This window comes from Coptis chinensis, chromosome 2 (genome assembly GCF_015680905.1).
Source record: "Coptis chinensis isolate HL-2020 chromosome 2, ASM1568090v1, whole genome shotgun sequence".
NCBI lineage: Eukaryota > Viridiplantae > Streptophyta > Magnoliopsida > Ranunculales > Ranunculaceae > Coptis > Coptis chinensis.
This window is the reverse complement of record NC_141457.1, coordinates 84,354,718-84,377,327: the sequence shown is the minus strand read 5'-3', so window position 1 is coordinate 84,377,327 and position 22,610 is coordinate 84,354,718. Positions and strand designations below refer to the sequence as shown.

The 22,610-nt window shown below is 35.0% G+C and overlaps 1 protein-coding gene, 1 long non-coding RNA gene and 1 pseudogene across 5 annotated transcripts; 2 read left to right on the top strand and 1 right to left on the bottom strand.

Annotated features, from left to right (window-relative positions):
• Positions 1-25: 25 nt before the first annotated feature.
• Positions 26-6,947, top strand: LOC147518426 (RNA-binding ASCH domain protein). Of its 3 annotated transcripts, XM_086590274.1 has the most exons (13): positions 26-361; positions 441-631; positions 716-776; positions 926-974; positions 1,373-1,427; positions 1,514-1,601; positions 1,825-1,943; positions 3,164-3,289; positions 3,908-4,004; positions 4,391-4,545; positions 4,814-4,935; positions 6,153-6,264; positions 6,520-6,947. In XM_086590274.1, the coding sequence occupies exons 1-11, from the start codon at positions 166-168 to the stop codon at positions 4,871-4,873; spliced, it is 1,197 nt and encodes a 398-aa protein (XP_086446400.1). In that variant the 5' UTR covers positions 26-165; the 3' UTR covers positions 4,874-4,935; positions 6,153-6,264; positions 6,520-6,947. The 3 variants fall into 3 exon arrangements, with proteins under 3 accessions (XP_086446400.1, XP_086446399.1, XP_086446398.1); XM_086590273.1 differs by lacking the exon at positions 4,814-4,935; XM_086590272.1 differs by lacking the exons at positions 4,814-4,935; positions 6,520-6,947 and having other exon boundaries at positions 6,153-6,433.
• Positions 6,948-7,003: 56 nt separating this feature from the next.
• On the bottom strand, positions 7,004-7,398 carry LOC147518425 (uncharacterized). The gene is made up of 2 exons (XR_015211800.1): positions 7,284-7,398; positions 7,004-7,166 (listed from the first exon to the last, which is right to left on the bottom strand). It is a non-coding gene; the product is annotated as an uncharacterized LOC147518425 (long non-coding RNA).
• An 8,236-nt stretch (positions 7,399-15,634) lies between these two features.
• On the top strand, positions 15,635-20,958 carry LOC147518424 (putative galacturonosyltransferase 10; annotated as a pseudogene). Its single transcript, XR_015213114.1, has 7 exons — positions 15,635-15,895; positions 15,991-16,047; positions 16,377-16,563; positions 17,758-17,859; positions 18,824-20,068; positions 20,212-20,437; positions 20,529-20,958. The product of XR_015213114.1 is annotated as a putative galacturonosyltransferase 10 (transcript).
• The last annotated feature ends 1,652 nt before the right edge of the window (positions 20,959-22,610 follow it).

The window sequence follows — 22,610 nt, the reverse complement described above, 5'->3', positions numbered from 1 at the left end:
ATTTTATCTTTATTGCTGCTTCACAAGTTCACAGGAGTGCATGGATTTTACTCGAAAAAGGATATTAATAAGCTCATATAATCAGCTGCGCCTGACTTAAAAACGATCAAAGTAAGTAGAGTGGGTGATCATTTGCTCCAACACAAATTTTAAAAAAACAAAAAAATGGAAGAAGCTTCACAACCATCGTCGCCAGGTGTATCTCCAGTCAAACTCTCAGACTGCATGGAACACCTATTGCACTTGATCCTTTCCTCTTCACTCAACGATACCCTCGAAATTGATCTCGGGTTATCAAAATCCTACTGCTCCAACCTCTTAATACCCGATCCAGCTCACTCAACTAATTTCAACGTTTCAGGTATGTCCATATTCATACTCTCAAATTTCAGTTAGCTAGTAATTCATTTAAACAAGACTTGTATTATGAATTGTTCCAGATGGTTTAGTAGGAGTCCCGCCATATCCGTTATACACGCGTCTGGCATCTGCTTTACATCATTGCATTAGTTCTGGAACGTTTGTAAGAACATCTCATGCCGTGGTGCCGTTTGAAGAAGATGGTTTGTTAGAAGAAAGAAAAGATGGTTGGAATAAGCTTATTCTAGATAAGGGAAATGAATTGGTGAATGTAAGTTACATGATATATTGTCAGAAATTTTCTTCTTGGAATATTAAGCTTGTATTTTACTAAAATTTAAATTGAAATTGACAGATGTTAAAAGCTGTGAAGTTTCAACTTCATGTCCAGGAGCCATTTTTCTCTCAGTTAAAAGGTGTTCTTCTGTCTGTTGTGCCCTACAACCTTATCCATTCCATTCCCATATAATGGCTATCGTTTCTTTTGTTTTCGTTTGAAAATGAATTTTTATTAAGTGGCATACTTATACTAATGTTTCATCTGGGAATATGAAACTGTTAATAGCTGGCGTGAAGACAATTGAAGGAAGGTGTGCTGTTGGTGATTATGAGAGGTATATAAACTTTGCAGTGTATATATATAACTTGTTCTTTTATCTCTGAATTTATTATAGACATGGCCAAAATGTCTTTGTTGTGAAAACAATAGCAGTCTGAATTTTTTATTAGGTACGATGCTCTGGTGGACGGATGTGAGTCTAATTTGTATTCGCTCATACCCCTTTTCATGTTCTTTTTGAAACTCCTTGTGGATCCACGTAGAGTTCATTATTAGTGATGGTTATCACTTTTATAGGTAGACCGTCCTAATAATAAATGACTCCCGAAATTCTTTAACTTATAAAATGTGGAATTCAAATTAGCATCATGCGAATCCAGTGCTATGTGTAGGTGGTTATGTGCTCAGTCTGTTTGTGATATTCATTTCATTTTTTTCTTTTCTTTTCTTCAGAATTCAATCTGGTGATTTGCTTCTCTTTAACAAGTGTTTGTTGCTTGAAGTTCAGGTAATATTCCATGAGGGAACCCCTGGAGAGTAACCAAGTTTTGTTCAATCAAATAATTGCTTATATTAGTGCTTTGTGATTTGCAGGATGTTGAAAGGTATACTTCGTTTTCTGCAATGTTGGAAGCAAAGAGCCTTGAGAGGGTTCTTCCTGGCATAAAAACAATTGAACAAGGTCGCACCCCTAAACCTTGCTCTTCGTATCGTATGTTTACATAATATATACTGCTCTGTTTGTTAGCAAATTTTTGATCTGTAGCCACTTGTATTCAGATGTGTTGCTTGCTGTTATTGAAAAAGAAACTACAGGACAATCTTTTCTATCTTAAACTTTAGATATTTTTAGTAACTTCTTATTCAAGCATCTCAGATACCCATGAGCGTGTACCTTTTTTCAGGTGCACAGATCTACCACAACTTCTATGCTGAAGAGAAGGAAAAGTTAAATGGCGTCGTTGCCATTTGTGTTACGAAACTAGTTTCTCAACCATACATTACTGTAGCCAACATTGTTTCTGTAAGTTAGTCACATTTTCTTTTATATAATTCTTTGTGGAGCTTATATAACTTAACAAATTTCATATGGGCAAAGAGCGCTTAAACTGTCACTTTTTCAATTTCTTATAACCCTTTTTTTTTCCTCTTATATGTCAATTGTTATTCACAATGTGTTACGAATTTGGCAGCAAAAGCTACCTTGCTAAGATTTGGTTGTTTGTTTGTTACACTTTGATTTGTTGGTATTTGACAAAAAAAGCATTATCATGATAAGTTAAGCAATTTCATAGAGTATTTTAGAACTTGAATATGGGGTGTACAGGCAGCTAAATGGAACTAGGGACATCTAGATTGCACCCTTTAACCCATTTATCACGTGCCATTGTCCCTCACTGTGAAGTTATCTGAGGTCCTTTGAGCAAGCTGTTAATGATAGTGCACCAGTAGCACTTACACGGCAGGCCTATGTGGCTATAATGCCATGGCATAACCCCCAAATCTAAAGTCTCGAAGTGCGGTACAAACTCTTGGCTGCTGATCACTACTTCCTTAACATTAAGACAAAACTATCAATTCCTTAAATTAAGGAACTCATTCCTTCAAGATGAGCCAAGGGATTCCTAGAGACATACTCACAAAGCCATTTCCTGGAGTAAAGGAGCATGATTAGAACTTATAAAATGCGCTTGTGCACCTCTTGATGGAGTTGTGGCTATTCAAGTATAGAGAAAGGAGTCACATGTATTATCACACGTATCCACCAAAGTCCATCCCCCTAAAATTAGATGGATCTCTTCTTCTTCCCTCTTGTACAAGACACATCGTTGGAAATTATCATACCTCTTTGCCTTTGTTGATCATCTTTGATGATCCTTTGGAGGACAGTTGTCCAACAAAAGACCTAAGCTAAAAAGGATACACACCTATCATATTTTCTTTCAGACTTCTGAACTAAACTTTTAGTAAATCTGCTGATGGATGAGGAGTGTAATTTTGCTCTTTGAGCCAAATTATCCTGCTGGTTGTGGCCCAACTTGAAATTCGTGTTGCGTGGGGAGTAAAAAACATAACACAAAAAGAGAAACAGGCATTCAGATTAATGCTGTTCCCAGCAACTTGCTTATATTTTGCACGTTTGGTCAAAGATATACTTGCTTATATTTTGCACGTTGATAACATTGTTTATCTTTCCTTTTGTGGTTTCACCAGCATGTCTGAAGTCTTGCTTTGTTTCCACAGGGATTGAGCTATGAGGGAATTGCCAACCTTTTGGGTTTGGTGCATACTGTGGGAACAGTTGGAGATGCACTTCCTCCGCCAATATCAGCTCTTCTGTCGTCATTTTTGATACCTCATAAAGCAACTGTATGACATAACTTCTAGTATGTTATCATTTTGATGTGCACAGAAAAAATACAGTTCTGTTTCCTAGCTCTTACTATTGTAAATCATGGAATGCTTATTTGATGTCATGAATCTTTCCTGAAAACCTTAGGCTTGAGGGTGCTAACTTAGCTTATGCACTGACATCTATGTGTTAATTGCTATTTCTGGATAACGAAGATTCAGAATAAAGTCGTCAAGAAATTTAGAATGATATAATTACTCATAATGAGGGATGTACCTGTCCTTCCTCTCTGGTCATATGTGGCACACATTTCTTCTGCTTTGTTTTTGTTGGTCTCCTAAGGATATTCTGTTAGTTTGGAGTTTTTTGCTATCTGTTTTTTCATACTTGATTGCTATGCACATCACTTATCTCGACATGCTCCTTTGTTTGTTTGTTTGTTTGTTTGTTTGTTTGTTTGTTTGTTTCGTTTTGTTATATTTTATTTTTAGTTTTAGTTTATGTTTTCCCCCCTTTTTCTAATATAGGAATATATTCATGACATATATCCATATGTTAGGCGAGAATTCTGTATGATCAATGCTCTAGAATATTTAAGTTTCTTGATTTTATGTTGCATGCTTGTTTCACTTGAGGTCAGAGGAAGTAGTGCCTTGTCGGAGGGAGCAAGGGCCCTGGCTAAACATGTAAACAGGGCGAGCAATGGATGGTGGGGTAGTTTTGACGGGAATGGTAAGTGTTTTTCTGGGTATGCAGTTCAAACTTTACTCAATAAATCTTTAATCAAGTGCTTCGGGTAACCTATTCTTCTCCTTCATAAAATTATGATTTCTTTGTGTCAAGACAGATATAGATAATCTAGGTTATTTGTTTGTTTGCTTTTTTTATAAGAACATCGTTTAGTCTGAATTTGGTTTATATGATCTGCATAATCAACAACTATCTATTCGGTATATTCCTACTGACCACCTTAAACAATGGCAGTGCTCGTCCGTTGAAAAGCTTCCTTAACAGTGTATGAAATGGTTAAGAATTTTTAGGGAATAGAATACACCTGATTTGTCTGCATCTTGGTCCTAATTACAATGTTCATAACTGTTTGCTCATGTTATCTTCAGATTCCAATAAAAACAGACTTGCACTGGGAGTGATTAGTCATCTAGTAACTCATTCTTCTTGGATCAACATTCATTATATTCAACCAGATGGTTGTATACTTGAGATACGGGTTGCTGAAGGTTATGGTGCACGGTGGTCTAAGGATGGTTCAAAGGTATATATATGTTTTGCATGTACATCTCTTGATGCATTTATACAGAATGTTTTAGTTTTCATGGAGGCTGTCGCCTGTCGCTAAATATTTTTTCATGGATACTAATGTTTTAGTATGTTAGTTTTATTTATTAGTTTCAGTGCGTGTCTTTTAACTTACAAGTCTGGATTGTTAAATTGTCATGCTGGCTTGAGAACTGTAGGTGCCATTAACTCTCCTGAATCTCACCCTCTTACTTAAGAACGTTTTTCTCATGATGGTGCTTTAGTTCATAGGATTTGTGGAACCACACATGACTGATGGCCATCTCAAAAGATGGATGCATTAGGAGTATCAACTGCTTGCCAATATCTTGCAAAAGTAGACTGGTATATCTGCTATGGTGATCAGGTATTAACACCACCATATGTTAATATATCTGCTTTAGGTGATAGATTTTGTAGTCTTGGAGGATAAAAGATGACAGAGCTTAATTTTTTAAGTAGTCAAACACTCAGACCCTCTTCTCCAAGCACACTTGGCCAGTTTGCATGCCAGAGTATTACCACCTTCAGGGGTGAACCTAATAGTACAGACCCAAACAAACTAGTTTTAGACAATACTACACATAAAAGAAGTCCAATGCCAATCAGGAGCATCCACCTGTCTGCGACAAGCCTTTTTTTTTTTTTTGATGGAATGGCTGCTACAAGCTTTGACCACTTCCAAAATGAATTCAGTCCACTGCAAATCTTTTAATTTGTAAGCAGACCTGTTCCAGATACAATTGAGTTTTAGCGTGCTCCTTTTAAACATCAACGGTATAATTTAATTTTTCATCTGAGTCGTGAGTATAAAATACGATACACATACCTATACCAGAACGCAACTTCTGGAGCCATCCTTCAATTATCACAACTATAGCAGCTTTCTGTTGTAACAGCCACTGTGGGTCAGAAGCTAACGTTTCCCCGAAATCCAGACAATGAGAACCTAGGATATGTTTTTGTTAAACACGTAAGCAATATAACCGTGACATTTGCACTTTTTAATCATATAAAATCAAATGTGATCAGTAGCTACCCACCATTAGCTGTGTTGAGAGCTACTATGGTCTCAGAAATATTTTGCAAAACGCTGCAGCATAAACACAAACTATTAGTAAGACCTTCAATTGTTCAATTGGGAGCCCGTCGAATTGCTTTCTTACCGGCCAATCTTCTTCATTGGCATTGGCCGGAAAAGGTTGGATTTTGGTTAATTCAACGCCCCCGACATCCAGCCGTAAACAAGTTTGAAAAACAAATTCTAGCATAAATCAATTTACCCTCCAATACTGAATGGGTCTCTCATCCCATTTGTGTGTATGATGTTGCTTGCAAATCGCTTTAAAACCAACTTCATATCCTGCAAAGTTCATGAGTTCTTACTTCTTACTTCTTGAAGATGTTAGTGGAAATTTAGTGCCCTAACTAAACAGCTAAACTAAGCTAAGCTAAACTATAATAGTTTTTAGTTCAATTGGTTGTGTACCCCTCTCTTCATGGGAGAGGTTGTAAATTTAATTCGTACCAAGTGTTGGTTGTGATTTTTTTATTGTGTAATTATGTGATGGGCCTTTGGACTAGGTGAGCCTTCTGGCTAGAGACAAAGTGTTGCTACGATGGGGACCGAAGAGCGAAAACAAGTTTTCATGGACAAGGTGGAGACGGTTGGGGCTAAGGTCCATCAATGTAACCGGTATGGGTCTGCCTAACCCTCTAAATATTTCAAAAAAAAAAAAAAAAAAAACTGCAATAGCTTTCAATAGCCAGAACCGAAAAGTGTTACTGTAGCTTCGAATAGCCAGAACCGATATATACTCTTGCTATTGATTTATTGGTTCTTATCTAACAGTGAGTTTCGTTTAGCCTTTGGGGTTTATCAAATTTGGTTATTAATATGAATTTCTGAAAAATTAGAAGTTTTACATAGGCATTATATATACTTATACAGGATTAACCAATAACACGGCCAAGCAGAGAGTTTGAAATGGCAAAAAAGAACCAAAGAGCTTGAATACACAATACTCTTTCTGACTGTAACATGCACTGGGAATCTGGAACATCGTGTCATTAGTGCTCAGTGTACTTGGTTCTATCAGCTCCGTGCATATCTGAAGTATCACAACAAACAATAAGTAAGCAAATCCATCTGAAAATGTTATGGTTGAGATGATAGTATACTTGAGATACCTGCCACGTCCATTGATATGTCCATTGATATATGCTCGCATAAGTTGTAAGTATTGATATTGGGTAACATTTAGGTGGTTCATTTCCTTCAATCTCTTCAATTCCTACATAGAGAGTTGTTACTTGTTAGTGTAAACCAAACTTTATGCTGCAATGACGAAGAATAATAAGCTGAGAAATCAGTGTATATATAGTGATTGTCTTAGAAAACACATATTTATATTTAACTTAAAAAATCTAAAACATAACACCTCAAATATTCTGCTAAGAACATCAGAATCCGCGGACATTGCATCTATAGCACTGCATATCTTTTCCACTGGGGTGTCCTCCGGTGAATCATACTGTGCAGCATCTTGATATTTTCTTTGAAGATAATCTTTCAACTCTTTGGATGAGTTCAAAAGGCTAGGAAGAAAAGAACTAAAATCAGCAGATTGAAAGCAATTAGCATACGAAGTAGAATAGATACAAAAGAATAAGAACATTATTTGATGTATAATACCTGTGTAATTATAAGATTACCTGCAAGATTTGAACTTCTGGCTAAGTTCCTTCAAACCACTGCTGCTGGATCCAATATCATCAATCAAGTCCCAGCTTCTCTTTATGGTTTCATAACAGTTAACACTTGTTTCCTACATGGTAGTATAAAACAGGAGCAGAAGATGCCCAAGCCTCCAAAGCAATGTGGGGGTATTTCAAATCAGACGGAACCAAGAAGCAAGCACTAAAATTTCAGAAGAAATGGTAAGTTAGAAAAACCATAGAAGCTCATAATATTTGTGAACACAGTATTAAACAAGTAGTGAAAAACTTACTTCCTGCGCACGAGCCACCATCCACTATGGTGGGACTGTTCTCAGTCAAAAAACGCCTATGAATAGTCAGCAAGAGCTTGTTCACCGTTCTAGTAATCGAGAGTGCTAGCATTCCGCAAAGCTTCATCTGCAGACCCAAAAGGCATCCAGTCCCAGTAGTATCGATGCTAATTTTATTCTTGGGAATGTTAGCTTTTAGCATATCTATTAGGAATATGTGGAAGATTTTACAAGTTAAAACTTAAAACTAAAACAGTTTGTAGACTATTAGGGAGTTGTCCAGCAGCTGCCTTCACTTAGACAATGCGTGACTAAATAATCGACCAATAATTTTCACAGGAAAGAACGCAACTGACATTGAAGCACCGTTCTAAGCAACATTACTGCTTCTTTTCTTTTGGGGATACAGGTACTCGAATACTTACGTAACATAGCAAGTTTACAAATAGAGAGAATTAGAGGATATACCTCAATGAATACTTACGTAACATAGCAAATACGATTTCTAACATTCATAGCGTTTCACCTTCAAAAAATACTAAAATTGGGGAGCTGGGTCCACCCCAAAACTTTGAGATCAGTACATACTTTTGGCGGAAGGTTAGGTTACTCTCCGGTCAAGAGTTTGATCATAGAAATAGGTTTTTGAATTGTTAAATTATGCTATGAGATTCATATATAGTGGTTAGCTGGTTAGGTTAAAAAGATGAAGTGGAGAAAAAGAACCATAGAGGCACAAGAAGAAAGTATCAAAGACCATTAATACTCAACAGTTGAGGCCTCAGCCCCCTTTTTTCTCTTATGTGGACACCTCAGCTTTTGCGCAAGTTCGGCATAAAAAAAATGAATTCCACGCCTCTTTTCAATTGTTCGTCAAAACCAAAAAACCCCAAAACCCAAATACCCAAAAAAAAATCATTGCCGCCTCCCTACCTATCTCTCTCTCTCATCTCCCATGTCAAAAGATCAAAACACCGACTTTACCAAAGAAATTTTCGCCTCCATTCTTCACGAACCAGAAGAAGAAATCTATTTTCTTATTAAAACTTCAAATTCAATCTCATTCAAACTTCGGCGTGGAGTTGTTGACGAAGAGTTTTCATAGCCATGATAAAAGCGAGTTACTTTTTGGAAGAAGAAGAAAGGTATGATTTTCTATATATGCCTTTTACTAATGGTATGTACCTAATATCAATGGCAATGTGCTTTGTAACGTTTTATTCAATTTTGGTAAGGTTTGCATCAAAATACACGTTGTTTGAGATGTGCAATCTCAAAGCATGAAATTAGAGGTTGTGATGATTTTTGTGATAACGGGACAACAAATCTTCAGAAGGCATTAGGTGGACGAGCCAGGCATACCTACTTCCAGTTGATCGTTAAAAGAAATAGAGGTCACTTGGATTGAAGCTACCATGTTCAAACGATAATAAACCCTGCCTGATAATTTGGCTAAAGAGACATCCAATGGTTACCAAGTCACAAAACAATATGAGATGATGTATGATAAAATTAAAGGTGTAGTGTTAAGTTGTGTTTTTAGCCTATAGTGTTGTCTTCTCTAGCAAAAAATTACATGGAGAACTGAGGATTTCTGTTTTATTTAAAAAAAAAAAAAAATCAAATAATTGAATCACACTTCCACAAATATTAACGTGTCAACTCTTTGACATTATTCCAATTTCAGTATTAGTTTCTTTCATATGCTCAATATTTTTAGTTACAATATTGACTCGATCATTAGGGCTTATTCGACATAATTCCCGGGTGTAGTTGTTTATAATGTTTTGCATTTGATGGCAACGAACAGAAATAAACCGCATTTAATTTGCTAGCACACAATTTGGTGTTTACTATACAATATATGAGTGCTTGGTGTTGTTTTACTCATCACTATTTTCTTCATTTCCAACAACTATTACTACAATATTGAGTATATATATCCAGTGCCGCTCTATGCCAGTGTTCATGATAGAAAATTCTAATCATTTAACTATTATAATCATGTAATGTTTGTAGATGTTAATATGTCAAATTTCAGGTTTTCAAAGTGCGGGTTTCAAACCGTGATGGTATTGCATTCAAAAATTAAGCCTCAGCAGTGTTCAACTCCTACAACGCGTTAAGGTCATAGAAATTGTGTTGATGTACTTTCGGAACTCATGCCTTTTGTTTAGTAATATTTATTCTTTATTCTCTTTTTGTGTCTGTTCATTTGTGTGAGGAGATGTTATATCTACTTCGGTTTTCATTTGTGATTAAAGTTTGCATTTAATATTTTATTCCCCAATTTTTATTTTTCAAAGTTTACTGGGATTCTCTAATGAATCAACGTGACTGTACAGACTACTGATTTATCATAACCGTGTTGACATTACCTATACTAATCATTTTTTTTTTATATTTCGGAGCATTTATTGTTGTTCTCTTTTGTTGGACAAATTTTTTATAATCACCAATATTTTGTGTTAGAATTAGAAGTTGATTTGTGTTTGTTGACAAACACTTGATTTTTTTGGTAATTTTATTTCCTTTTTTTTTTGCTCATTTGAAGCATGTGCCAACCATAGCGGGAGACGCATCTTCCGCAAGTGGTCCTTTTCCAGAAGGTATTATTATTATTATTATTTATTTATTTTTTTTTTATTATTTTTTTTTTCAAAATTTGTTCTAATGAAAGAAAAAGGAATTGTGTATAAAGTACTTGCATTCCATTCCATTATAGAAGCACTAAACATTAATTCTCACTTTGATCACCATTTAGCATTGAAGCCAAATTGTCCTCCAGTCATTCCCATTGGCATCTAGCATTAACAGTCCCACAAAATATGTTTAAGAGCATAATTAGTATCACACCTTTTGTAACACTTAGATGCCATCTTGAACCTTCTCCTTTGTGGCTGCCCAATTTCCATGTTATATATGCAATCTTTGGACATTGATGTGCCAAAATATTCTATCTTTTCTTGATTACTAATTCCAATTATACATCTATTGTAGGATTTTAAATGGGATATGAAGGAACTGGAAGAGCTCCTCTCCAAATTGAACCCCATGGCTGAAGAATTTGTTCCTCCTTCCCTCACTAACTACAACAACAACCATGTATCTGCGGGAGCCTTTTATACTAACCATTTTCTCATGTTGAACCACCATAACTTACATGAAACTGGTGTTGTCCTCGACATTCCTAACAGACATGCCCCTCCGAGAAGGGTAACTCATACTCTCTTGCCTGAGATTGTATTGTTATCTGTTTATGTATATTATTTTGCATGAAATTTTAGTTTAAGAAATGCGTCATATACTGATTACCAGATCTCTTTTCATGGGTTCTTAGTATGAGTTGATGCCAAATTTATCTCCTTCATTCTACAAAAAATATAAGTGGCCAATTTGTTTTGTTTCCTTTATGCAGAATGAGAGAATATAAGATCACGTGTACAAATAAGAATGTACACGTCAACATGCTACCCGATACTGCGATAAATAAAGCATATTTGTATTATTGTATCGCGATAAGCAATAGTTTGTTTATCACATTCATTGAAACACTATCTATTCGTGCTTTCTTTCTTGCTTCTTGCTGACATTTGTACTCTTCTGAGCATAAAACTTAGTAGGTATTGGACTATCAATTTGTCTATGAAATTTGTATGAGTGGCTAGGGAAGACTATAACATATCCGATCCAAGACATGGGGTTTAGATATATCTATTATGAGTCCCATAAACTATCGGAGAAGATCCTTTGTTCAAGTCCGATACATATGTACCTTAGAAAAATCAATTTGCCTATTGCATTCTTCTTATTTTAATTTATTAGTCATTTTTCACCCTTTTTCTTTTAATAGCCTTGCTTTTTCTTTTTACTGACAATTGTCTTTCTTAAAGTTAACATGTGTAGTAGAAAGTGAAAAGAACGGATACAATTTCATGTAGGTCACTTGGTTTGGATCATTGAGTTTTGATGCCTTTTTTTTGGATTTTATATGACAATAATGACTAAAAAGCTTGATTGACCTGTGTATAGAGAATGTGCATTATGACTTCAACTTAATAATATGATGCTAATCAAGAGTGTCATGACATCGATAATTTTATTAACATATCTTATTTTTGTCCTCCTTGCAGTTTGTTATATGTTATGAACGAGTATATTAATTGTTTAATTCAATTGAACATTAGGTGGTTGATCCAAGTACCGACCGAAAGAGGCGTTACAAACTGGATTTGCAAAGGATGAATATTATTTAATGGAGTTTTCTATTAAAAGTCTTAGGTATCCATTCTCTCTTACAAGTTACGACCAAAGTCGGTTTACATTTTTTTTAATACTTTACATTTTCAAGTTACAAATTTTGGTGTTTTCCTCCTATAATGCTTTTAAACCTACCAGCAGGTAATAGTCTTTTTTGCAAATTTTACTTGAACTATTAGTTATTTTCACAAAAAAATTGTGATTTGATTCATGTTATTTAGTACTAATAGAAGATGCATCTATTAGATGTTTCAAGTGAGTCATGATATTCATCTTCAACAATTTGAAGTGAGGCGAGTTGTAGTGGGGCAATGTCGACGGGCTTATGCTATGGTGGTGCATCAATTGTTGGTGTTAAACTAGAGTGTGTAAGTCATTAAGAAGCGATCAAAGACGGGTACAATTGTAATAATATAGTAAGTGTTGTCTATTGATAAAGGTTTCTAATGTTCTTTATCGGTGGTATTACAATTTCATGAATTGAGTTGTTTGATTATAGAATAACTGCAAATCAAGGATTCTACTTGCTGGTATTGGACAACACTTCACCAACTTTTGCTTCAGCCATACAGAACTCAGTTACAGCCTTAACTTTCGTCATGGCTGTTGCACTTAGGTGAGTGACACTCTAAATTGTTGTTCACTCCTTTTATTATAAAGAACGTCATATTAATACTCTAAATTGTTGTTGTTGAAGAAACTTATGCTCCAGATTGGGCTTTGTTAAACACTTAATAATTTCCTAACTTCAAGTATTTCTAAACCATGTTACTTTATATACTTTTGATTGTAGTTGTTTTGCTTATGCAAGGCACGTACCTACATTCCCATTTGATCATAATGAAGTGGAATGCACGTTGTTGAAATTTTGATTTGTGAACCCGTGATGCACAATAAGCAAAAAATGCAAAAGGTATATTTTTGTATGCACAATAATTTATCTTTGGTTTCACTCACTAATAGTAGCTTCCACAAGGCTTATGGTTAAGCAATTTGGCAATAGTGTGATTAAGTTCTTTTTTGTGCAACCTTCAAGCAAGCATTAAATGAGTTGGGATTCCAATTAGAGGGGTTTTGGATCACTCCTTTTATACTACTTCTCTGTCTAAGTTGTAGTCTTACCTTGAATTCCTTGATAAATGTTGTAGTCAAAACCGATGCCTATGTAGGTCATGGATAAATGTTAAGAGTTTATTTTTATTTTGTTTGTGTACATCATTCTTTTTTTGGAATTCTTTTAGTGTTAGCATAATGGTATATGCTCAGGTGTATATGAGCATCATCTTTTCAACTATGAATAGTGTATAGTTTCATTTATGTTCAACTAAGATACAATAAACATGCATCATATAAGGTAACTTCAATTCGAATAATGAAGATTATTTACACTTTCTTATAAAAAAAAAAAACATTTATTACAATCACTCGACTATGGGGTTATCGTTGTTTATGAAATATAGTTATTGTGCACATTTTTTTTTTATATAGAACTATAGTTATTACTCAGTTATGGTGTTTGAAAACTCGACCTAAGTATAACTTACAATCGCTCGACTATATTTTTTTTGTTAAAGGGTTTGACTCTTAACTATAAGGTCATCACTGAAATTGCATGTGAGCCACCTCTAGATGATCTGTTGGCAGTGAAATTTAACGGGCATAACAATGTCGCTTGATGTGGTTTCAGATACATCCGCAAGGCAAGTTCTTTGGTTAGTTGCGCTACTCACTAACATTTCAATATGTTAATCAATTTGGAGGTATTCGATCTATGATTAATAGGTAAGCAATTAATAGATATGCACTTCCTGACCGATCCTATTAGTTAAAAATAACTAGGTTGGCAAATGGTTTTTTCTTTTTTTTCCTTATTTTTTTGGGAAACTTAATTATGATATCTTTTTGTTGTTTCTTGATAAACCTACAAGAACAGGGGTTGGGGGTTTTAGAGTTCTAAGATGGGTTTTGGATGGGGATATCGGGGTTTGAGTTTCAAGAAATCTTAGATTATTATGACTCTGCCAACCTCATTGATAGATACATTAATTTTTTTAATGCCATGGATTTCTTCCTATTCATCTTTTGATGATTTTTATTTCTTAAAGACTTACTTAAGGATTCGATTAAGTATTCCCATAGCATCAGGTGGTAGTACATCAATAATCTATTCTGATATGATATACTCTACTCCTGTTAATATTATGTTAATATTCTGGTGGATGGATAATCATAATCGTGAACAACGCACTGGAAAAATTTGTGATGCGGGCGATTGATCATCAGGTAGTGATAGCAAGTCTTGATTTGCTAATGGGCCATGTTTTTCTCATTACAACAATGAACTCATGTTGCTAATGCTGCATAATTTGATCCACCATCACCAACTCTTCTCAATGCTTGATTCATAGAGAACCACATTAAAAAAATTACATATATACCAGAATTCTGTCACTTCCTTGACGCATTTCTTTATCTTTGGAAACAAGAGTTTGTGACACATTGGCAATGAGAGAACGAGCTACATGTCTCGGTGTCGCTTACACACAAAAAAAAATCTCATGACTTAATTCAAATGGTGTTCGAATTTGCTTTCCAAGTGTTTATATTGCATAAGTCTAAATTTGTATGGATCTATTTCAAATCTCTATTACAGGGGCACGAGTCTAATTGTGAGAGTTGCTTCATCAAAACACCACTCAATAAGGTACACATCTCATTTGTTGTTTAGTGTCTTGATTGTATGATAATTAATACATGAAATTTGAACTATATGCTATGTCATGGCGTGCGCTTAATTGAATTACTTAACATCTCATATCGGCTTATTAAACTAAAATGCATTGCTAATGTTGAGCTAATTCAAAATCATGTCAAAAACTTTTTAAAACATAAGAATATGCTTAACCTTTTAACACTTATTAGCTAATGTTTGGCTTAAGAATATGTTATATGTAAAATGTATGATAGGTTTAATATTATTTCTTATATACCATGAAGTTATTTATGGAGCAGTTTCCAATTTGAAGAGACTCCAACTTAAATCATGAGTTCGTTATAAGGGCTTATTGCTAATGGCGGAGCTATGGCAAATGCCATCTATCATAAAAATAACTTCCTATACCTTCTAGGGCCGGAAAAAGCTAAGAAAATAGAGTGGCCATTATGGTGTATGATAACGTGGTGCATAATTTTTTTCCGAAGTAATGGTAATAAGATAGTACATAATTAATTAAATGGATTCAAATAGACTATCTGCAGTATGAAAGAATTTCTAAGCTGTTCTTGGTGATCGAAGGTATCTTTCTCTTTGAATGGGATCTCAATTCCATCTACGGTATCAAAAACTTGAATGGTAAAAAAGTCTTTATTACACTAAAAGCCTTGGGCGCTTCAAGATGTTTACGAAACAATTTCATTTGTTTTTGTTGATTTACTCCATACTGTGAGTGCAGGACTTTCTTTTGTTAGAGCGTTTATAGAGCTCTAAAGCTAATTACGAAAAAGTAGGAGTGAAAAAAGAAATTTTTGTTTTTCTTTAAAAAAAAACTATAAAACCTACAGTTCTACAACAAGTAATGATTGGTACATAGCGAGGCTTAAATTGTTTTTTTTTAAAAGAGTTACATGTGGGTAAGTTGTGACTCATTTATTGGTACAGTTTGCAGCCAATATATTCTGATAATGGGATCCTTACATAGAGATCCTGGATTTTTTATTATTCCGTTTTGGTAGTTCTGTGGTATCTACCAGATTTTATTTCCTTTTGTTTATGTTATAGGATTTGCTTCTGTCTATATGGATGATGAGCGAGATGCCGAGGATGCAATTCGAGGACTTGACAGGGCGGAATTTGGAAAACAGGGCCGGCGCCTTTGTGTTGAGTGGACAAAAGTATGTATGATAGGTCAAATCAAGCCATATGATGTGGGTTTGAATCAGGACACAGTGATACATACATGGAGAAGTTCCAGGATTAATGGAACAAGACGCAATGGGAACCTCCAGTACCCGCTTACAATGAAATATCTTCACTTCCCTAAGTGTGATATCATCTCTGTAAGCCTTGATTCTGATCAAGAGCTACTAATTTAGTGTTCTGACTTGATTGTAATTTAATTCCACTTTGGTTTTGAGTTGTTAGGATATTGTAGGAAGTGTGGATTAATGAAGTGTTGGGATATGTTCCTTTGAAGGCGTTGAATTTACAGGTGATGCTGCAAGACTTATGGATATGATGTTTGAATTTTATGAGGATGGAGAGGTGTAAATGGAAAGTTGTAGCACAAATAGCATAGAGGATTATGACTATGACCAAGTCGACGATGAAAAGAGTCTAGATTCGAGTAGTGTGGAAGAAAGAAAAGTTTTCTGGGAGACAACAAGAAGTTCTCCATGTAAGTTTCATGTCTTCTATACAGAACATTCGTTCACGGTTCATTACTATATATATAATGGGCACATCACCCATGGTCTAGGACCAAGAATTTAATAAGGCGACATGACTGACTCCTCTTCTACTTGATGATAATTCTTATAGGAGACCTTAAGTAAGACTAATTCTCTGGAGTCTAGGATCAGGAAAGCCACCAAAGAAGCACTCAAGACAACAAAATTAGCTGGAACAATCTGCATTTGCCAGAGACCGATGGCACAGGGATGCCACAAATGTTTGATGAGCGACATTTCTGACGGTCTTTGTAAAGCCGGTTACAATAGTGCCATTTGTAAGTCCAAATGGAGAAGCTCACCAGATATTCAATAAGGTAAACAAAAAACAAACTCACGCCCTTTTGTACGCATAAAAAATGAACAAACAAAAAACTCAAGAAAGAAAAGAAAGCCTATCCTCCCTAAAGTCCCAAACTCTCTCTCACTACCAAACTGCAATGCTTTATTTTTTCAACAGTATGTCTTTTATGAGTTTTTGATTTGCACAAAACTCTTCTTCTTCTTCTTCCCCTTTCAACCAGGTATGTCTTTCAAATCATTTTTTTTTGTTTGCATAATGATAATACCCCTTTGGTCATATTGGTGTATTTGCTTAAGTTATAATTTTTTTTTTTATGATTTAGTTAAAATTACTATCAGCAACAACTGCAATTGAGAAATTTATTTACGCAGTTTGCCTTCCATCGATTTGTAAGTTTTTTTTAAGCAATTTATTTATTTCGAGAGTTTTGAAACCTATTTCTTCTTCTTTGAATACAAATGCTAGAATCCACTCTAATCTGTCGAATATTTTAACTTTTACTCTATTGTTGATATTTTGTCCTCCAATTACACTTTAAGTGTTCTTCAATTGGATTTTCAGCACCTTTTGGTTTAAAATCACCAGTCTCAATTTGGATTTTTATTTAATGATTAATAAACCAGCACTTTTTGATTTAGTATCATTATGACGTCTACCACTTTCATCCACTCTATAGAACTTGAGAGATTATGATGACGGGATAAAAAAACTTTTACATACCAGCTCTTAACCTAAGTTTGAAGCCTGTCTTCTATTATCTCTTTTGCTTTGAGTCGAAGACATCAATGTGAAGTAGTGATTTCAGATGAGGCTAGGGGTTGATTAAGCATCCATGTATTTGTAAACTCATTTCTATTTAAGTTATTTGTTCCCCGTAACTTGGTTGTGCATAAATTTGTGAGGGGTCTTGGTGGATTTATTTAGTTGAATATTCATATTTGAGGTGCTTATGGCACTTGCTTCCTGTCTTTGGATTAGCTCTTCGATATTGGAGCTGTTGTCTGTTTGTTGAAAATGTGGGAAGGTAACTAACTTTGATGAATTCCCCAAATGGCTTCTATCTTTTCTTGAGATATGTTTTTTAATTTTTCTTATGAAAGTAATGCCTCACTTGAGACTTATGTTCCTCTTTTGTTATGCTTTGTCCATCATATTCTATGAATTGAAGTTGATCCAATTGGAGCACGGAAGAAAGTGTTAGATATTGCTAATAGCTTGGGGCTTTGTATAATTGTTGCCGTGGCATTGGAGGTTGCTTTAGCAGAATCAGGTATGCTTCCTTCTTCATTGGATATGAATATATTTACGAAGTGCTTCTGGAAAGGTAAATGACATTACAGATTATTAACAAATCATGATTTTATGCATTGTCCATAATCATAGATTAAGCTTATCTAAAATCAAATTTTATCTGTGGTTTAGTAATTTTAGGTTATTTGGCTTTGCCTTTTCTGGTTGAATTGTCCAAAAGACCAACTTATTGGTGTACTGTGGCTCGAAATCAACTTGGCATTTTTTATTTTTTATTTTATTATTTATTTGATTTTTTTTTTCTTTTTCCAATGTAGTAATTTGTATTAAGAAGACTGTAGAATTACAAGAGACTGTCTTAATCATAAAATTCACAGTCAATCTCATGAAAATCTAAAATAAGTGACGTGAGGAGATTCCCAACTTGAAAGCCATTAAGGTCTCCCTATGTACAAAATTGGTGCCTGAGTATCTAAAATTATTGTATGCTTTGCTGCTTGGTCAGCAGCAAAGTTGGCTTCCCTCCAAGCTATTGTCAAGTAAATTGCCTCTTGCATCTTTCTCATCTTGGTCTAATCTCCCACGGAATCTGCGAGTTACCAAAGTTCATCTAAAGAAATGGATGTTTTCTTTAACAAATAAGCAACCCCATTTTCAGAAATTAAAGTTTCAACAATTTAGAGGTCATGTAATTGAGAACTGTTGTTATGATGATACATGCTTTACTGAATACTCTTTTGTTTGCTAAGGAACACGTAATGCATTGAAGACAAAAACTAATAGATCAATCATAATGCCATAGCTTAATGAACCTTTGGTACTCATGTTCTAAAACCCGCATGTTAATTAATTTCCTTTTAGTCACAGTATTAAGATTTTTGCAAACCTTTTGACTCTAATAGGGGTAGTTTGCTCGAGGAAGAAGATGAAGAGTTGATTTTAGAGCAATCAGTAGCCATAGGATCGAATTTTAAGATCCTGACATGTGGCAATAGCAGCTGAAGAAGTCCCGAAAAGCCTATACTGCCTTGGTGTCAGGCTGACGGTGGAATGGTTTAACAACTCAAATATTCAGAGGAAACTCACCGAAGACAATCGTGTTGTAGAAAACCGAGAGATAACACTCGCTACCATTTCTGTGTTTTCTCTGACAACATTCTTGCTACTTAGTAGTTGTCAACTCAATTGCGTTAAATTCCAATCATCCGGATAGGATTGTGTTCCACCTGGTGACTGATGAAGTCAACTATGCTCCAATGAGGGCCTGGTTCGCCATGAACAGTTTCCGAGGAGTGTCGGTTGAGGTTTAGATGTTTGAAAATTTTAGTTGGCTAAATGCTTCATATGTTCATGTCCTGAAGCAACTCCAAGATTCTGACACTAAGAAAACTACTTCTCTGGAAGTAGTGATGGAGGTCGAACTCCAATTAAGTTCCGCAACCCAAAGTACCTGTCTATGCTTAACCGCTTGAGGTTTTATATTCCAGAAGTTTTCCCCGCCCTGAAGAAGGTGGCATTTCTTGATGATGATGTTGTGGATCAGAAGGATCTCGCGCCTCTATTTTCAATTGATCTGAATGGCAATGAAAATGGAGCTGTTGAGACATGTATGGAGACATTTCATAGATACCACAAATACTTGAGCTACTCACACCCCCTCATACGCTCGCATTTTGATCCTGATGCATGTGGTTGGGCTTTTGGAATGAATATATTTGATTTGGTTCAATGGAGGAAAGGAATGTTACTGGCATCTATCACTATTGGCAAGAAAGGAATGTTGATAGGACTTTGTGGAAGCTTGGTACACTGCCACCGGGACTCTTGACTTTCTGGGCTGATTGAACCATTGGATCCTAAGTGGCACGTTTTGGGGCTGGGATACACTAATGTCGACCCCCAAATGATAGAAAAGGGAGCTGTTTTGCATTTCAATGGGAACTCAAAGCTGTGGTTGAAGATTGGGATGGAAAGGTATAAGCCACTGTGGGACAAATATGTTGATTATTCTAATCCTATGTTGCAAATTTGCAATGTCCATTAACATTGAAGGTATAAAGTATTTTCTTTGGAAGCTTACCATTGGACGGGGTCATTGTTCTTGGAAACAATGTACCTTGGATGGTATCATTGCTTTGCTCTTGAGAACGCTTGCCATGTCCTAAAATGGTAGTTTGTATATGATATGTGGTAGGTGTTCCAAGAAATTAAAATTGACACCATACCATGTAAGTTTCATGTCTTCTATAAAGAACATTCGTTCACGCTTCATTACTATATATATAATGGGCACATTGCCCATGGTCTAGGACCAGAAATTTAATAAGGCGACATGACTGACTCCTATTCTACTTGGTGATAATTCTTACAGGAGACCTTAAGTAGGACTAATTCTTTGGAGTCTAGGATCAGGAAAGCCACCAAAGAAGCACTCAAGACAACAAAATTAGCTGGAACAATCTGCATTTGCTAGAGAACGATGGCACAGTGATGCCGCAAATGTTTGAATAGTGACATTTCTGACGGTCTTTGTAAAGCCGGTTACAATAGTGTCATTTGCAAGTCCAAATGGAGAAGCTTGCCAGATATTCCATCAGGTAAAATAGCATATATATTTGGATTTGTGTGGTAATTAAAATGAGAGTTGTTGGAGTCATTTGCTAAGAGTATATGGTATGGTATCTGTAGGGGAACACACCTATATAGTTGTGGTGGACAAAAACACGAAGAAAGGAGAGGTGAGGGCAGTGATTGAGTTGAACTTTCGAGCTGAGTTTGAAATGGCAAGAGCAAGCAAAGAATATAATCAATTAGTCGACAAGCTTCCTGAAGTTTATTGTTGGAAATGTGGAAAGGTTACGTTCTTTAATCAAGATCAGGTGCTCTGCTGCAAAAACATGCATGAGGGAGAAAGAAGATGCACATGGGTCAATAGAATTGTACATTACTGTCTTGATTTGCTTGGGCCTATTAATCCGTCAGAAGCTATGACTTTTAAATATTGTTGAAAACAATTGGAACCTAGCAATGGATCCTAGAATGATAGAATGTCAACACAAAAGGACCAATAATTATACTTCGTATATTTGAATTCAATTAATCATTATGCAAAGCAAAATACTTTTTTGAAATAGATTCAATATCAATGTATGGGTTTAAACAACACATAGGGGCTTAAAATAGTATATGGACCCAAAATAATAAGCCTGGAAAAAGTAATGTAAAATACGAAGACTTCTAATTACACTCAAATAACTGGAAAAAAAAGTCTTAACCCTATACTAATACTTTTCATTGAAAAACAATTAGCTTCAAAGACAATTTTTATTCTCAAAAATGGTCTATGAGAAGAAAATATCAATCTCATTCAAGGATATTCTTGAAGACTTTATTCTCAAACTCAATATAGAAGATCCTCCAATTTACACCTATTCTCTCGAAAATGATTTGCACGTATCAAATATAACCATACTTTCCAAAAGCCCATAAAAATATGGATATATGTAATTAAAAAGACTTCTAATTACAGTCAAATTACAAAACAAAATGGACTCTTCACCCTATGAAATATATATATACCAACCACATACGTTCTCAACCCTATTTATTCCACACCAATTGCCAGGTACACTATTTCTCCCTTCAAAGATTAAATTCTTTGGTAAACTTACTTTCATTTTCTTTTGTTACACTCATTTAATATATGTTTTTTTTTTATTAAACTACTATAATTAAAAACTGCAGGTCATGGAGAATCAAACATACAACAAGAAGATCGTGGAGTACGAAACAAAACACAATGTTTCACTGAAGAATGCAATTAGAGAAATTCTCAAAAAAGAAAAGATTTATGAAGAACCAGTTTACAGTTCAATATTTGAGAACTATCAGTACGCAGCGGATGTCGCAATCAATGTGCCTATACTAAGAGAATACCATAAAGATCTAAATTATCCTATCATACAAACATCATTTGGAACATATCAAACCAAGAAAGTCGACTCAGAAAATGTTGCTGCAGGAAATGCCATACGCTATCTACAACAGATATACAAGTTTGAAATACTAGATGTGAACTACAACGAACTCATGACTAGACGTGAAGAGCTCTACAAAGCAAATATTCAAGTAGAAGAACTTCATATGCAGATTAAAGCATTGAAAAAAGATAATGCTTATTTAAAGGGAATAAACGAATACTTGCTTATAGGCGCACCAAATATGGAAATTGACGACCTCAGAATTTCCGAGTAAATATTCACAACCGATTGGAAGAGCAAGTGTTAGGAAAACAATGTCATTCTTAATATTTATGTTCTTAGTTTACGCATTGAATTTTGTTATTAACGTCCTAATAATGTTTATTAATTAAATTCCATCTCTTTTGATTGCTCCTTTGTTTTGTTTGTAGTTTTACATACACAAGTTACACAACCAGTTTGTTTTGTTTGTAGTTTTACATACACAAGTTACAAGTGTAAGAAAAGAAAAAAACCCAAAAGCCAATATAACATAACAAAATTGAAAGTAAGCAGATAATAACCCATTTCAAATTGAAAGTAAGCAGAGCAGAAGCATAGAGTTGAGAGGTTGGTGTTTGCTTTCTGATTCTCTTTGAAATAGCATAGATTGTGTATTAATTGCATTCCATTTTTGTCTTTTGTGATAAAACACCACCCTTGAGCCTATAATATGTATTTAAGATCTTAAAAGTTTAGGGTCATTGATTGATAGATAAATATGAGGAGGAACAAGATTAGCTAAGGTCCA